The 15,866-nt window shown below is 56.9% G+C and overlaps 4 protein-coding genes across 4 annotated transcripts; 1 reads left to right on the forward strand and 3 right to left on the reverse strand.

The window, feature by feature from the left end:
- Window positions 1-1,279: 1,279 nt before the first annotated feature.
- On the reverse strand, window positions 1,280-3,201 carry GGS23DRAFT_266316 (uncharacterized protein). Its single transcript, XM_051512398.1, has 2 exons — window positions 2,967-3,201; window positions 1,280-2,592 (listed from the first exon to the last, which is right to left on the reverse strand). The coding sequence occupies exon 2, from the start codon at window positions 2,501-2,503 to the stop codon at window positions 1,391-1,393; it is 1,113 nt and encodes a 370-aa protein (XP_051368412.1). The 5' UTR covers window positions 2,504-2,592; window positions 2,967-3,201; the 3' UTR covers window positions 1,280-1,390.
- A 3,671-nt stretch (window positions 3,202-6,872) lies between these two features.
- Window positions 6,873-8,225, forward strand: GGS23DRAFT_584112 (mitochondrial ribosomal protein subunit L20-domain-containing protein). Its single transcript, XM_051517308.1, has one exon. It carries the CDS (start codon window positions 6,947-6,949, stop codon window positions 7,643-7,645), a length of 699 nt encoding a protein of 232 aa, XP_051368413.1. The 5' UTR covers window positions 6,873-6,946; the 3' UTR covers window positions 7,646-8,225.
- A 431-nt stretch (window positions 8,226-8,656) lies between these two features.
- Window positions 8,657-10,294, reverse strand: GGS23DRAFT_607311 (uncharacterized protein; the record flags this gene model as incomplete). Its single annotated transcript, XM_051520032.1, has 4 exons — window positions 8,657-9,206; window positions 9,319-9,551; window positions 9,637-9,934; window positions 10,050-10,294. 4 exons carry the CDS (start codon window positions 10,292-10,294, stop codon window positions 8,657-8,659), a joined length of 1,326 nt encoding a protein of 441 aa, XP_051368414.1.
- A 1,918-nt stretch (window positions 10,295-12,212) lies between these two features.
- Window positions 12,213-15,569, reverse strand: GGS23DRAFT_266702 (glycosyl transferase family group 2-domain-containing protein). The gene is made up of 4 exons (XM_051512399.1): window positions 14,842-15,569; window positions 13,491-14,776; window positions 12,783-13,429; window positions 12,213-12,648 (listed from the first exon to the last, which is right to left on the reverse strand). The coding sequence occupies exons 1-4, from the start codon at window positions 15,367-15,369 to the stop codon at window positions 12,290-12,292; spliced, it is 2,820 nt and encodes a 939-aa protein (XP_051368415.1). The 5' UTR covers window positions 15,370-15,569; the 3' UTR covers window positions 12,213-12,289.
- Between the last annotated feature and the right edge of the window lie 297 nt (window positions 15,570-15,866).

The raw sequence follows: 15,866 nt of genomic DNA on the forward strand, positions 1-15,866 counted from the left end.
GACGGAAGCAGGGAGAGGCTTGCTCGGGCAGGGAAAGTGGTTGGGCGGTAGGATTGTGTACGTGAAGAGGCACGCTGAAAACCCCCGGAAGGCCCGGATACGTAGACAAAGTCTGTTTTCCTGTGCGCCCGCAGACATGCCGTGGAGAGAGGAAGCACAGCGCCCTGCTGCGGACGCAGGGTGACGAGGGGGCCGTGGAAGACCGGGGGGGGCCGGACCGGCTTTTTTTTTTTCACGTACACATAGGTAATCTATGTGTCGAGTTCCTTCGACAAGAGAGCCGCGTCCGCTACACTCACGCACATGCACCATATTTCACACGCGCGCGAAGTTTTCTGCGATCGTCAGATCATCGTCAGATGCTCTCCCTCTTTCTCTTTCCTCTTCGGGTTCTATAACGCCCTCCGTTCCTCCCTCTGCGTCTCTGGGTTGCTATCGCTGCCGTCTATCACGCTCCAGACGGAACTACGGCCCACCTCCAGGAGCAGCAGAGGCGGAAAGAGAGAAGAGGGAGAGCACTAGGTAGATTGGGTAGGAGACGTGGAGAGAAGGTATCAGAAGCGGATTAGACCTATCTATCCTCTAGTCTATCCTACCTCCTTCTCCCGCCCTCTTGTCTCACTCCTCCTCCTCTCTCCTTTCTTCGGAGTTTCCCACATACCCCCTCCCTAGCTTCAGCATCAAATTCCTTCCAGTCCCACGCTTCCACCGCCCTTGCCTATCGTCCGGCGCCGTTCCCTAGGGTTGAACGAGAAGAAGAGAAGCAACAACAATAATCCTGATGAGTATTTCCGGGTAGCTTTGCCCCAGACCAGGAGTTGAAAAAAAGATGGAAGTCCCTCCCATTGCGCAACGTCGTTCCTATCTTCAAGAATGGTATCTCCCCTCCCCTCTGGCCCTGTCCCGTCTCGTCCCGTCGCATCTCCCGTCTTACCTCCATACGTGCGCCGTCTCCCTCTATCTCCCACGTGCCGTTCGTTCGAACGGAGCGGAGCAATAAGAAGGGAGGTAGGCATGAAGAAAAAAATGGAATAGGAATCGGAGAGGGAAACGAGAAATCCCTGTTATTGCCCCCGGCCCTCGATGTTTGCCAACTCCGCTGATTTGCCTGGGAATCCCTCGCGTACCCCTTCCCCCTTCCCCCTTGCCTGACTCTGTTGCATATCATCCCCTACCCCCTACAGTGCTGAACAGTAGGTATCCGTGAACCTCAAATGTCTAAAGGATTAAAGGTCATCTTCCTTCACCCTTCGAAAAAAAAAAGTGATTCACTCAGCGCGCCGAAATTTTGAGCAAGCCAGCCCGGGGAGTCCGCACTACTGCGATTCCGTCATGTAGCTATTGAACTTCGCTCAAGGCGAGGCTTGACAGCGCCCTCTGGGGTGCCGAGTTATCGCAGGGATCCCTCGATGGGGCTTATGGGGAGGCTCCGAGACAGGCTGAGGTCGGTGCTGGCCGTCCGCCTTAGCGCCTGCGACATGGTCTCTATGTTGAATTCCCCGTTCACCGACAGGTTGTGGTCCGCCGCGCTCGTCGGGCTCGCCAGCGGTTTCCTGCTGGGAGACATGCTCAACCCCTTGATGGATCCGGAGATGCTGTTCGGCGGCGATGTCTCTGGTCCTTGTGACGATACCGGCGATCTTATCGGCGACGGCGAGCGGTTGACTCCCATCGAGCTTAACGAAGTGAGACCGGCGACATGCATCGAGTCGCGACTGCTGTTGGGAGGGATCTGTTCGGCCTGGACGACGTCGGCGAATGATATGAAGCTCAGCCGCCGGACGTCGGTCGAGTCGAGCGAGCCGTAATTCGAGGCCGATTCCTCCCTGTCCGAGGAGGCGGCCAGATCCTCGCTCCACGAACCGGGAATGCTGTCATACGGCGGCGCGCCGCCCACCGTGACGCTGGCGGGCTGGTGAGAATTATGCGTGATAATCTCGACGGAGTCGGGGTTCAGACGGTCGTCTGTGATGGCTTCGGAGGACGCGTCGAGGACGGGAGGGATGTAGTTCTCGGTTTGGATGTGGGAGGGGATGGCGGGTGAGTTGGGTATAATGGTGGTGCTCTCTTGGACGTCTCGCTCGAAGATCTGCGATCCCGCCGGGGAGCTTAATCGCGGCGACGACGAGTACAGGCCGCGGCTCGGCGAAGACGGCGTGATTCTAGGGCTACCGGCTTGCGTCGGCGACGCGGTAGTCGCGCGCGTCAGCGACGGGTGTGGCAGATCCTTGGTGGACGGCGACGGAGCCGGCAGTCCCGGCCCGGACTTGGGCTGGGGTTTGGGGGCGGGTTTCTGGTCCGCCTTCTTCTTCCCGAAGCCGAACAGACCACGTTTCTTCGCCTTGGGATCGGTCTTGGATGCGTCGGCATCCATCTCCTTCTCGTTAGATTCTCTGATGGTCGAGTCGCCCGTGGTGGTAATTTGGGCCTTCTCCGCCAATTCAGAGGGACTTGGGTTGAAATCACGACCTATCTTTATAGGAGCAGCTGGTGCCAGAGTCATGGTGGCGAGTTCGGGCGGGTTTTCGGACGGGCTTTCGGGATGGGGTGATTAACGAACAACCAATTAAGTGGTCAGTGTTTTCTTGATTTCTAGAAAGCGCCAGGTTAACTCTCAGTACGAACACGAGACCATAAAAATAAAAGAGAAAGAGAGTGACGAGGAACACGGCAGCAGGAGGTGAAAACGCCAGGCAGAAACGCCGGTGCCGTTTGTGGTATGCAGGAATGGCCGGTTCTTGTCAGGTCGGAGAGGGAGTGGGAGAGAGAGGGAGAGGGGAGGGGAAGTAGAGGAAGGCAGAATAAGCTTGGCGCAACCGAGAAGGGGGAATTCAAATACGCCTTATGACCCGCTAATGACTCGGGGCCAACCCCAGGTCTGCGTGTGTAGAACAATGCATTATCGAGGTATTTTTGGGGGGTGGGAGTTTCGGGGTCAACGAAGATCCAACTAGCAATCAACCTACTCCGTCGACCCACGCTCGAATGGGCGGAGGGGTGGGAGAACCGGGCTCGGATTGGCCCAGCACGGCTGAAGCAGGGTTGAATATGATCTCGCCAGCTATGTGACGATAGTGGGCGAAGAGTAAGGGTGGGTCTAGGATTTTATCGACGATACTGCTGCTCTGCCCTGCGCCCGCCTGTTTTCCCTCCTGCCTAGCGACGTCCCCTGCTGGTGTCCCCTGCTGGTGTCCCCTGCTGACGATACCAGCCCCGGCCTCGAGGGTTGAGGGCTGCGAGCTGCGGCTTGTTTGCTTGTGGGCGCCGGCGGCGGGCGGAGACGTATCGCAGATAGACGAGATACAGAAGATAGGTACGCATGCGTGGTAAGTGCGTGGATGTCCAGATGTGCACGGGTAGAGATGGGGATCTAGGTATGTATGCTGGGAAGGGGAGGAGAGAAGACGGGAGATGCACGCAAAGTATAGTAGATTACCTCAGGGAGTGGGATGAATCCGGTACTGCGCGATGCAAGGAGGCGTAAGTGTGCAGTTCGTCTTGTCCTAAAACGGATTCGCAGCCGAGTCAGGAGACCGAGCTGGGAGGACGAGCAATAGATAGATTGAATAGCGAGCGACGATCGGCAGGGTTGTGCGCGCGGTGCGAGGTACAGATTAGCGACGCCGACGCACCCGATGATGCAAGTTGGTCGAGCTGATCAGGTTCGGCTTGGCAGGTTGCTCTTCTCGAAGAGCACGAGAAGACGCGAGCGGGTGATGGGTGATATGTGAAGGACGAGGGACGGGTCTGAAGGGACGGACGAGGGGGGGGGGAGCGGGATTCGAGGTCAAAAATAGGGATTTGAAAAAGGAATCCGTGGCCTCTCAGAGCGGAGGAGGAGGAGGAGGAGGGGTGAAGGTGTACGTATCTGTATATGCGTATGCGTATGCGTACGCATGTATAATGTAGGTAACGTAGGCAATGTATGAGTAGGTAACATAGATATGCATGCATGCAGAGGCAGGGGGGAGAGCGTGTAGAAAAAGAAAAAGAAGGGAAAAGAAGACAAGACGTTGTTGATCGGATGTCAACTGCATGTACGGAGGGCCATATTTAGTTGTGATGCACGGCACCTACGCAAATTATCACCAGGGATGGTGCCGGTATGGTATCAGTATCGGGGAGGTATCTTCGTATGCTGAAATGCAGACGGACAGGGAGCTGCTCGAGGAAGTCAGGGGAACAAAGTAGGTCGATTAGTAGGACGAGGACACGCGGACGGCCGGGCAATAATTGAGGCCGAGGACGGTAATAATAAACAACCAGAGGCGAGTAAGAAGAGGCGAGAGGAGGGCGACAGGGGCGGGAAGAGGGATCAGGTGCGGAAAACAGGGAAGGACAAGGAAGACGCACAAAAAAAAACAGAGCTGAGGGTTGAGAGCGTGATGGCCTTACTATGTATGCAGATACGTCGGGATATTGATAAACAAGAGACAACAGAAGTGGGCGCTTGGGGGAGGCGAGATGAGAGGGAAATACCTAATGAAGGTGATGATAATAATAATTCGCCGAGATTTACGGACTCTGTATTTGTGTCTCGTCACGGCAAGCTACGAGTATGCCCACCACCGGTGAGGTACCTAGATTTCCCCAAATCAAGGAACCGCCTGGTCTGGTTCAGCTCTGGCCCTGCTCTGGCCTGATCCCATCGAAAGCAAGTCGTAACAAGCTGGCTTATGCTTCGCTTTTTCTTCTCTCGTCTCCCTCCCCCCTTCGCCCTCTCTTCCTCTATATTCCCACTATTGGCCCGGATATTCCCCCCCAAAAAGCTTACGCAGGTTGCCTGGCCAAGTCTCTACCAAGGGCCGGGTGAGACACGGATCCCAATCTACGCCCTTTCGAGCCAATCTCTGCGTTGCTAAAGACCGAATGGGCAGTCGTCAACGTGAGGAACACGAGAGGCACCCCTCCCCAAGAAGCAAGAGGGGGAGAGAGGGAGAGACATATCAGTTACAATAGGATGAGTTGTATAAGTCATATATATCCTGTGTCACACACAACACCGCCGGTTGCATAGGGAACGAGAGATAGAGGGAGACACAGAGGGAGGTATTGGGTATGAGAGAGGGGGGGGGGGGGGTTATTGACGATACCTACCCTCTCACGGTGGGCATTATTTGTGCTCGTGAGATCTACAGCGAGCGACAGGAAGGGAGGGATGCTCAGACTCGATCATTGTCCAAGTCAAGGTCGAAGGGGGGGGGTTCGTTAGTTAGCACATCTCAACCACCCTAGAAGCGTCGACTCCCTTTCTCCCTTCTCCCTCCTCCCTCCTCGCCGCTGTTCTTGCTCGGGCGCAGCTGGTGGCGAACCAGCTTGCGACGAATCCAGTCTGAGAGCGACCCGACGCAGCCACCCATTGGGCGGTTCGCGATCCGGCGGCGCGTCGCATGAATTCAATGCAATCCCACGGGCTGAAAATAGGCATAAGGGCTGCCCGGTTGGAGACGCAGGAGATGCTCCCAGACAGTGGCCATCTCATGCCGTTCGATCCAGCCCGACCGAAAGTCCCAGCGGTCTGATAGCAGCTAGCCATAGGGACCGATCGCGTCCCTAAATCTCCCCTAGACAGTAGCGGGATGCATCTCACGGGGGGGCCTCTTCGGAGGGCATGATTTGCAGCAGCGCCATGCAGTCATACGTGATACCTACATACCGACATGTCTCCTGAACGCGCGCACACGCATACCTACCACTCTCACACACCCGGTATGTTATATACGCTATCCATACGCGTGGGGAGGCGAGGATGCGTATATGTGCGTGCGTGATTGTAGATTGTGCGCATGTATATGCTACTCTAGCTATATTGTATATGCCTACGTGTGCGCGGATAGGCAAGGCGAGACATCTGGGCAGGCCGGGATCAGCAGAACCAGTGAGACCCCTCCTCCAGACGGACGCAAATCGGAGCAGCAGGAGGTGCGTACGTATGCCTGTAATTTCGAGAAATGCCGACACCGTCTCGTGATGTCAAACAAACCGGGGTTTGGGATGGAATATGGAAACGAGGAGCCCGAGAAGACCGCCCTAGGCCTATCCCATCCACGGGGGGTGGGGGAGGGAAAAGACCAAAGGGAGGGGGGCTAGGGGGTAGAGGATGAACGCGGTCGACCAGGCTGAATCGATGGGGTGAAAAGCTGGCCTGGCACATGAAACCCATGAAGCTTCGATCAGCTCGAACCCCGAGAGCGGTACGAGAGGTACGTCACACTGGGGAGGGGTCGTCGTCGCGATGGGACCGAAGTGGTTGGTTTAATGGAAGAGGGAGTGGGGGAAGAAGTGAAACCCAAGACAACCCGATTGTTTTCCCAGACCAGACCGGCGGCCGAGCTTATGTAAGGAGCTGAATCCTGTGCTTATGTCAGACCACCGTCACCATCACTTGTCAGCAAGTCGAAACCCTTTGCTCTAGGAAGTACCTAAACTGCCTGATGTAATCATACCTAGCTGGGCTGTATGCATCACGTGACTGCATACCCCGATCCGACTACCCCTCCGAGAAACAAGATAATCCGAGTCGGGTCGTATCAAGGTACCTTACCTAATACCTACCTACCTCTCCTCCCTGTCCCTCGGACCGCGAGACCCTCCGACCAAATTTTGCCCTGAGACCCAAGCCAGAAGGACGGATTGGGACTGAACTCCAGAGCAGCAAGAGGATTCAACCGCAGCGGTTTGCTCATCCAGACTGCTCGATCCAGGTTCGAGATCGAAGAGACGGAGGGAGACGTTGCCAGATTTGCGGGACTCGGATCGATCGCCCATCTATTCACCTCTAGTTTCTCCCTCGGATTTTTTATATTTTTTCCTTTCCAATCCGTCCCCTCGTGCCAAGCAACAGCTACGCATTTGAGGGGAGCGCAACACACACACACACACACACACACACACACACACACACATCTACATCCGCATCCGCATCCGCATCCACACCCCAACCGAGATGGAATGTTCGCGGTCCTTCCTGCAGCCTCTGCTGCGGCGCACCGCGAGGATCGGCCACCCGCTCGCGCCCTCGGCGGCGGCGGCGTCCCGGCGGCACCAGTCGACCACCGCGCGGACGAAGCGCGCCCTCAAGGTCGCGCCGCACTCGTCCTTCCTCCTCGAATCGTCCGACGTCCCCCAGATCATCTACAACCCGCCGTCGTCGACCGTGTCGGTGTACCACACGCCGTTCAAGTTCCTGCCGCCGATGGACCCGCGGCGGCGCGCCAACATCATGCAGCTCTTCCGATCGTCCGCCGGTGACCCCGCCTCCGCCTCCGCCTCCGCGGTAGCCGAAGGCAACGGTGATGGCACCCCCGCCGCTGACGCCGCCGCCAACGCCGCCGCCGCCGCCGACGCACCCCCGCCGCCCGCGCTCAAGTCCTACCCCAGGAAGTACAACGTCACGCGCGAGGAGGTGGAGGAGATGCGCTACCTGCGCGCCAAGGACCCGGCCCTGTGGACGGTGCTCCGGCTCGCCGAGCGCTACTCGTGCGCCCCCTACTTCGTCATGATGTGCTGCCGCGCCCCCGCCGCCCACCGCGAGCACGAGCGCGCCCGCCTCGAGGCCATCAAGGCCCGCTGGGGCCCCATCCGCAGCCAGGCTCGCGAGGACCGCCGCAAGCGCAAGGAGATGCTGCTGCGCGGCGAGATTTAGACGCAGGGAGGGGGGGACCGAGAACGGATGGGGGGTGGGCGCGTGCGTGCTTCGCTTGCGGGAACCCTCGCCTTGACGCCTGTCCTCCGTACCGCGGGCTACATGCGGGGTGGCAGCACCCCCGGCACCCGTCTTCTTCTCCTCTCGCAGATTATTTCGTGCTTTCCCTCGAATGTTTGGCACGCGAGCCCTCGTGCGCCGTGCCGGTGGAGACCCGCGTGGGCAGGGCCTGAGCAGAAAATCCCGGCGGGTGAGAAAGAGGGAAAGAGAAGGTTGAAGAAGGGGAAGACGAAGATATTAACGAGAGCACGCGCAGCATACGACGGGTTAAGGAAAAGAGGAGAAGGGGGGAGAGAATAGCGTAGTGGGCTGTGACTTCGGGCTCAGGGCCGCGAGCGCGCGCGCTGTATGATAACAGGTATCCGTTACACACATTTCCATGTACGCGAATTATGAGAAGCTAGACAGACTGTGTATGCGTCTCGAGCGAGAGCGGGCAGCGAGCTTGCCAGTGTATACGGCGGGAACATGTCTATTACGTTAACCTGCACAGAATCGATACACTGCATCGTCTGCCGAACTCCATCCCCCTCTCCTTAACCTTAACCTTCCTCGAACTTACCGTCCCCCTTAACCTAATACCCTCTGTCCTCTGCCTAGCCTCCTTTACTACTCAACCTGCTATCTGCTACCAACACCTGCTAACGGGATCAAACTTGACCTGGGATGGCCACTTTAGGTTGTTGTCTCACCACCCAAGTCAGCAGGGCCGCGAAAACTCTCCTGTCCATGGTTTCTCCTCTCGGATCTTGCTACTCTATTGGGATGACACTCGTTCGAGTATGCATTCTCGTCTTCGTAAGTCTATAACTCGTGCAGTGTACAATACTTGTTGCGATAATGACGATGCTCATTCCGTCGTCCACCGTCGCCATGATTCTCGTCCGTGCCCCCGGGGACAGAAGGAAAGGAAACCCCCGTAAGAGACACGTCCGTTCGTCACATTTTTGTCTATTCCCTACCCGCACCAACGCCGGCGGCAGCATTAGACGTAGCCGCCGCCTCCAAGTCTTTCCTGCCCGGGATCACCCTCCAGCACCAGCCACACCAGCTCCGGCTGTGGCCCCGCACCTCCCGGCTCAGTATCTCCCCCTTGTTCCTCTCGTCATCCCATTCGGGCACGCATGCGCCGACACGCACGATCCGCACGAGCTTAGTCTTGACTACCCCACCGATGCCCTCGATCTCGTGGCGTGCATACCCGGGTCGTAGCTGCGGGCTGGGCGTCCGCCGCTCCGGCGGTGAACCCGGGACCGACCCCGAGGGGGATGGTGTCGCCCACGGGGTCAGGTTAGCGCTCCCACCGTTACTGCTGCCGCTGCCGTTATTCTGCTCGTCTTGTTCGCGAGCGTCGGCGGCGTCGCAGTCAGTTTCCTGCTCCCGCTCCTTGGCGCCGCAGCACGACGCCTCCCGCCCGCAAATCACGCCCCGGTCGCCTTCGCCGATACCGGTCCCGAGCCCCCCTAGCACATCGCGGTATTGGTTGCGCCATTTCCAGACGCTAATTTTTTTTTTCGCGTTAGGACGGATAACTTCTGACAGAGCTAGACGATAAGAAGTAGAGGTCGAGACGGGGCAACGAGAGAGAGAAATAGAGAGAGAGAGACACGTACGACTTGTAGTCTTGATCAGCGCCCCGAATGCTCCTCCCGCAGGGCTGGCAGAGCCAGACCCCCTGCGTAACGCAGGTGCAGATCGCCCGCTGCATTTCCTCTGCATGTAGAGGGGTTTCTGGCCGCAATGCCGGTTTCACGAGGGTCCCGAGCGGAGCCTTGCTGCACGGAAAGCATAGTCGGCGATGTCTGTCATGGAGCGCGGCCGGAGCCGGCGGTTTGATCGCGCAGTTCTGGCGCACGCACACACGGTCAGAAGGCCATCCATCTTAACGTGCGGGGCGCCAAGCGCTGCTGTGGTGACGCAAATCCACTTACCCGACAGACGACGGTGCCGCATCGTCTACACTCGGCCACCATATCCCTCGCACAACTTCCACTCTTACCGCTGTAGTCCCCGGCGCGGCCGTCTTCCATATAGTACCAGTTACCAGCTCGGGCCCGATAGCGCAAGGTGTCTCCGGGGTGGATGGGCACGTCCTCATTGACGCAGTGGAGCGAGTGGGAAAGGATGGTGCTACGGTACTGCAGGAGGGCCTGGTGCACCTGGCGGCAGGTACGGGACAGGTTATCGAGGGTGTTGAGGTCGATGGACGACGCAATCGCCATGACGATACTGCGGGTGGAATGTCGAGTCAGCCTTCTCTCCCCCCGGCGCCGACATGACGTAGGGTAGCCGAGGGGAGGATTCTGCAAGTAGAAACGTCATAAGTGAGGTTGCGTCTGCCTACGGATAACATCCGAGAGCCTCTGCCATCCCATTATGCTCATTAGGGTTCTCGGATTCCCGGTCTGCGGTTGACTGGCTCTGCCCGGCACGTCCACCGACAACGGCGACGGCTGCGGCAGCCGGAGCCGCGCCATCGGCTCCCGACGACGACGGCGTCGCTCGCGCGCCGTTCCACTCGGGCTTCAGACCATAGTGCTGCGTCTGGGGAGGCTCGGCCTCTTCCTCGAGATCTACGAAGAGGGCCATAGTCTACGGATGGGCGGGAGAAAGCCAGGCTCGAGACTGCTCGGAGGGACAGATAGGCGAGAAAAGAGGACAGGAACAGGAGCGATAAGCGAGGAGACGGAAGGGGGGGGGGGAGCGGGGGAGGGCTAAAAGGAAGAATACGACGGTGAGACGGGCTTATGCATCGGATCAGGAGGTGAAGAACCCGAGACTCTTGGGAGGGCAATATATATAAAAACGGGAGGCTCCCGAGACATATAAAGATAGGGAAGGTAAACGAACCAACTCCCGAGCACCAACCGTTCAGGCGATGGATGTTTTGGACGATGCTCCGGAGGGCAGAGAGGTGAATATGTGGAGGGATTGGTGGAAGGAAGAAGCCGTTGAGAGTGGAGGATGGACAGGTACCATCCACCGCCGCAGGGCCGCTTCCCTCGTCGTACCTGGCCAGCCACTGGCCGGTGGGCAGGTACCTGCTACCGATCGCTGCCGCGTCGCCGAACTTGTTTCGTATCCGTACAGTACATAGGTACCTACCTCCTAGGTACCTTAGGTAGGCACTGTACTCCTGTGTATGTACGTAATTGCTCACCGACTCCGTCGTGGCCGGGCGGCCCACTCTTCTTAGCCAAGGAAATACTACTCAGGTACGTGCCGCGCAAGGTCCCTGGAGCTATCTCATCTTAGGGCAGGTACCTAGCCTGGGTAGGAGGTAGCTATCACGTAAGGGAAGTACCCCGTGCCTCTAACCCCATGCCTCTAGCCCCGTGCCTCCCTCTAGCTCGAGCTCGAACGCCAACCCGCAGGCTACGTACGTACCTAGGTAAATTAGGTACTTAAGGCCAGGAGGTCAGGTACCCCTCCTGAGGTACGTAGTAGAGGTAGGAGGTAACGCGCGGGCGCGGGCGCGGGCCACAAAAGAAGGCGGTAGCGGTAACATCTTCTTCGCCGGCTTCGTCCCTTATTAGCGGCCAGGCGGGGTTGGCACCGCGGCCGCTCATTCGCCGCCGGCTTCGCGACGGCATCGCCAGCTGCGGCGCTACCGCTGCGCTACCTGCCTTAGGTGAGGCACTGGCGTGAAGTCGTGATCCGCCCGTTACCTAACGGAATTGTACTTCCCCGCTGCCAACGGCTGTCGCCATACAAGGTTAAAGCTTCGCTGAGATGAGTTAGGTAGGTACCTAACATTAGGTGCCTTGCCCAAGCGGGCACGTACTGAGCCTATATGTACATTTATTTACTCTCTTAGGTACCTAGACGTCGTTGTTGCTATTATTATATATCGTATCCATACCCACGCCTGTCGCACCTGATAACACGTACCTATCTACTTCTACGTACTAGATGAGACAGGTAGGCATGTTAGCGGCTCGTACACGTCGTCGGCTTTAACCCATCACCAGACCGCTACATTCCCTTCCCCCCCCGAGCTTCCTCAGCTTTCTTATCGGCAGCTCTTCACTTCATTATCGGCGAGTCGAGGATCCCGCAGCCTACGCGGTCTCCCCCAACACGTAAAACCCATCTCTACTTACCCGGTAGGACGTGGCCTGTACGTAGTTTTACATGCTGGATTATACACACGATATCCTCCTACGTAGCCTAGCCTCGTATTCAAACAGTAACGTCGATTCCGATAGCGTCGTCACCAGCAGCCCAAGCTCGTTACGTGAGATATCTATGTTTGTATTATTGTTGGATAGCCGTGGGTATTCGACGGACACGCGCGTCCCCTACCCGTTGCGCGCAACAAGGAAAAAAAAAAAAAACCTAGAGGCCCCGAGGACCACTGTGTTCGAATCCGTCGATCCTATTTACTTCTCTAATCCGGCTGCGTGCCTTCGTCCCGCCCCGGCACAATAAAAGGGTACCCACCATTTCATAATCCATTAAAGCCCTCCCATCTTCCTCCACCCCGGCGCCGCGGCTCAAACAAGCAAATACATATGCCTATAGGCTGGTACCTCAACGCTCATACAAATCAGGGGCCGATAGGCTGGCAACACCCCACCCAAATTACCACGCGAACACCATGAGCGCCGGATTCAGTGCAACCGGCAACAAGAAGTGGCAGCCGACTATCCACGCGAGCGGCCAGATAGACGCCAGGTGCACGATCCTCCACTGGATAGGAAAGACGTAGCAACCGCAGATGATGAGGGCCGTCATGATGGCACACCAGAGAAATGTGCCCTTGAACCGACGGAGTAGGCGTGGGATCTCCTCGACGAAGTTTACCTCCTCTACCTCCTTGGCTGTCGCCCCCCACGTCATATCGATACCGAAGAAATGGCTCAGGAGAGCCTGCGACACGTGTAAGGAGAGGCCACCTAGGAATATGGACATCAATGGGATCCACTTCATATTACTCCAGACTAGTAGCAGGTAATCATAGTTAGCTTCACACTCCCGCTCATGTGAGATCAGGGCCCCCTCGGATCTCAGGGTGCCCGGGAAGAGGGAGAAGAGAAGGGGCAGTATGGATGGCATGTGAGATGGGACAACTTACAGGCCGAGAGCAGTGATTGCTGGTTTAGCCGATATCGCAGGATGGCAAGGGCAAAGTTGCCGAAGCCTGTGAAGACGACAATCACCGAAACATAGATGGCAAACGAATCGATGTAGAATTTGTCGTAGAGCCCAAAAAACCAACCCGAGAGGAAATAATTTAGGAGTGTGAGGACCCAGCACGCGCCGATGGCGTAATAAGTACCGATGTAAGTACAGATGGTGAGCTTCTTAGGTAGGTGGATATTCGAGCACAGAAACCTTCTGAACAACGGAGTGATGGGACCGCGGGTGAGCCAGTATTTCAGAGGATGAAACATCAACTCGTTGCAACCGTACGCGTACTTCTCCCACCGCGCAAGCTCGTCGTAGACCGTCAGGGAGACGCCCTCCTGGAACCCTTCCCCAGTATACGACGCGAATCTGAGGTCGTAGCCGGCACACTGAAGTCGGAGTGACATGTCAAAATCCTCTGACACGTGTGACTCGGACCAGAATTTCTCGTAGCCGTCCTCGTCTTCGTACGATACAGCATCCTGGATGGCGGACCATCGCAGGATGGCGTTGTGGCCGACGAAAGGGCAAGAGTCGCCGTGCGCTACGACGAAAGTAATGGCCGAATATATGAGGTTGGTGAACCACGTAACGCTAGATAGGTCGGTCAGCACGCGGGTCTACTCCCAGTTCTCGCAGCGAATCGTCCGCTTACCCTGCCTCGAAGAATGACTTGGACACTCGCATGACGCCCGAAGTATATTGCAAAATGGCCACCTGAGGCGATTGTTCCATCTCGCTGACAGCATCCAGGAGACAGTCGTCCGGCACGCGGGTATCGGAGTCGATGATAAGTATATAATCTCCGATGCGAATATTTCCCCCAGCCCAGGTACGCCCCTGGTCCTCCTGCAGGACTTCGGCGAGGCATTGTTCGTAGGCGGCGTGCTCGTCTGCTTGAGTCCACTCCGGAGTCCTGGGGGTCTGAACCAGCTTGTCTTCAACGCGGTTGCTTACCATCAGGGCGTAGTTCATGTTCGATGCCTTCTTGAACTTGCCGCGTCGGAGAAAAGGCTGGCTTCCATCCTTTGGCTTCGGGTTGTGCATCGGCCTCGAGACCCAACCGATGTTGTTCTCGTCGTAAAAGTCCCGCCGGGCTTGAGCCTCCTCCTCCGAGATCAGCTGCAGACCGTCGTCGTTTACGAAGATGTTGGCAGAGCCACCTTGCAACTCGTACGTCGAGATGCACTGCTTCAGAGATCGGACTGTCGGCACTATAACAGCCCTCAGGCCTTCCTTGTACACAGGCATCTGGATTGTAACATGAGGAAGTCGCTGAGCCTCCCGGTTTAAGCGCTTGGGGGGCTTCCCGGAGTAGAACCTCGAATTGTTGTCGACAGCAGATATGGGGCCAAACGTTTGGAAGAGGTTGACTATGATCGTTTGAAAAAAGAACATGGCAACCCACATTTGGAACGGGATGACGGCGGCGAGTGCTAGTCGAGTATATGAATTGTCCGTTTCGACTTCGAACGCCAAGGATCGTAGGCCCAGTCCCATGCAGGATATGCAAAGGGCCAGCGTTAGTGCTACCATGATCGAGCTGCTGACTTTTATCGTCCGTTTTTCCGTCTCGTCCGCCGCCTCTAAATCGACGGCCGCCACGTCCACTTCGACGCCAGTAGCTTTCTTGCCTTTCTCGCCTTTCTCTTCCTCGTCGTCTTCATCGTCGTCGTCTCCGTTGCCCCATATCATTTGCATGAGTTGTCTCTCCAAAGCGTCAACCCTCGCTAGAAGCTTCTTCGGGTCGTCGTCCCAGACAACCAGGATCTGGAGATCCTGTATAAACGCGGCAAAGTGATGTTTCTGGCACTGAGGTAGCTCGCTAAGGCTGGACAGTACCTGCAAACGCAGGCCGTCGGAAAGCGGGATATAGTTACGATCTGATCGTTTCGAGGCGAGAATGACGTTGATTACTCTCGTATTCACCGTCATAGAGCACTGTAGAATGTTCAATGTCTCATTCGACCCAGCCTAAAGGAGAATGGGGGGTTGATGATACGTACGCGAACGTTCAGTTCCATCGACATGTCAAGGAGACCGCCGGATATGTCGCGAAGCTGTGGCGGATAACACGTATAGTTGTTCCTCCCTTTCTTCAATACCACCCCTTCGCCGGGAATCATACCCGTCGAATACTGTCTCTCCAGCTGCATCTGGTATAACCAGCTGCACACGACGTCCGCCCTCACATCTAGGATGCTTTCTCGGGCATTTCGAAAATCGCCCGAGGGGTATACCGAGTTGGGATAAATCGATCCTGGCCGTGAAACGTCTAACCGCGAGGAACTTGTGTGCGACCCGTCTGACCGTAACCCATCCAGATGCGATAGATACGGACTCATCGGTATCGATATGCCTGGCGTCGATAGTCCCGGGGCCGGACCGGCAACGGGAGGTGGTAAACGAGCTCCGAGTCTTAGGCTATTCGGTCCCGCCTCGACGGCGCGTTCTGTCCCTTTCTCTTCTCTACCGGGCAGCTCTCCATCTCCCTTCGTCCGGCCGGGAGTGAAATATGACTTTAGGAAACCCATCCTGACAGGTCGCGCGAATCAGGAAGGAGAAGACAAACACTCCCGCCTTCGGCGACTCCCTATGCCAGAGGGGAAGGAGATAACACCTCGTCGTCCTATGGGCGGCAGGTGACAAGAGACTCGGCGCGTGAGAGAAGCAACGAACCTAAGAGGTCCAAGGGGCACATCAAGCTTCACGACCGTCTGTTCCTCCACGACACCATGGTTCCTTTAAGTGGAATTTAGACGTTCAACAGCAAGACGGACTCGTTCTGGTGGCGCGCGGCGAAATTAGCTGAATGCGGTCCGGGAGTGTGCGCGCAGGAGATAGCAGACATACAGGTACCCACGAGGACCGTGGGGTGGTCGAAGGGACGAGACCAAAGCCACCAAATAAATTCATTACACGACCAAAGGGGGAGGATTCGATTGACTACGGCGACGGAAACGATGGATGTTGTAAGCCTGGGCGAATAAGCAGCCCCCCCACTTAGAAAGACGAAGATAAGTTGCAATAC

The sequence above is a fragment of the Durotheca rogersii genome (genome assembly GCF_024521655.1).
Source record: "Durotheca rogersii strain YMJ 92031201 chromosome Unknown GGS23scaffold_29, whole genome shotgun sequence".
NCBI lineage: Eukaryota > Fungi > Ascomycota > Sordariomycetes > Xylariales > Xylariaceae > Durotheca > Durotheca rogersii.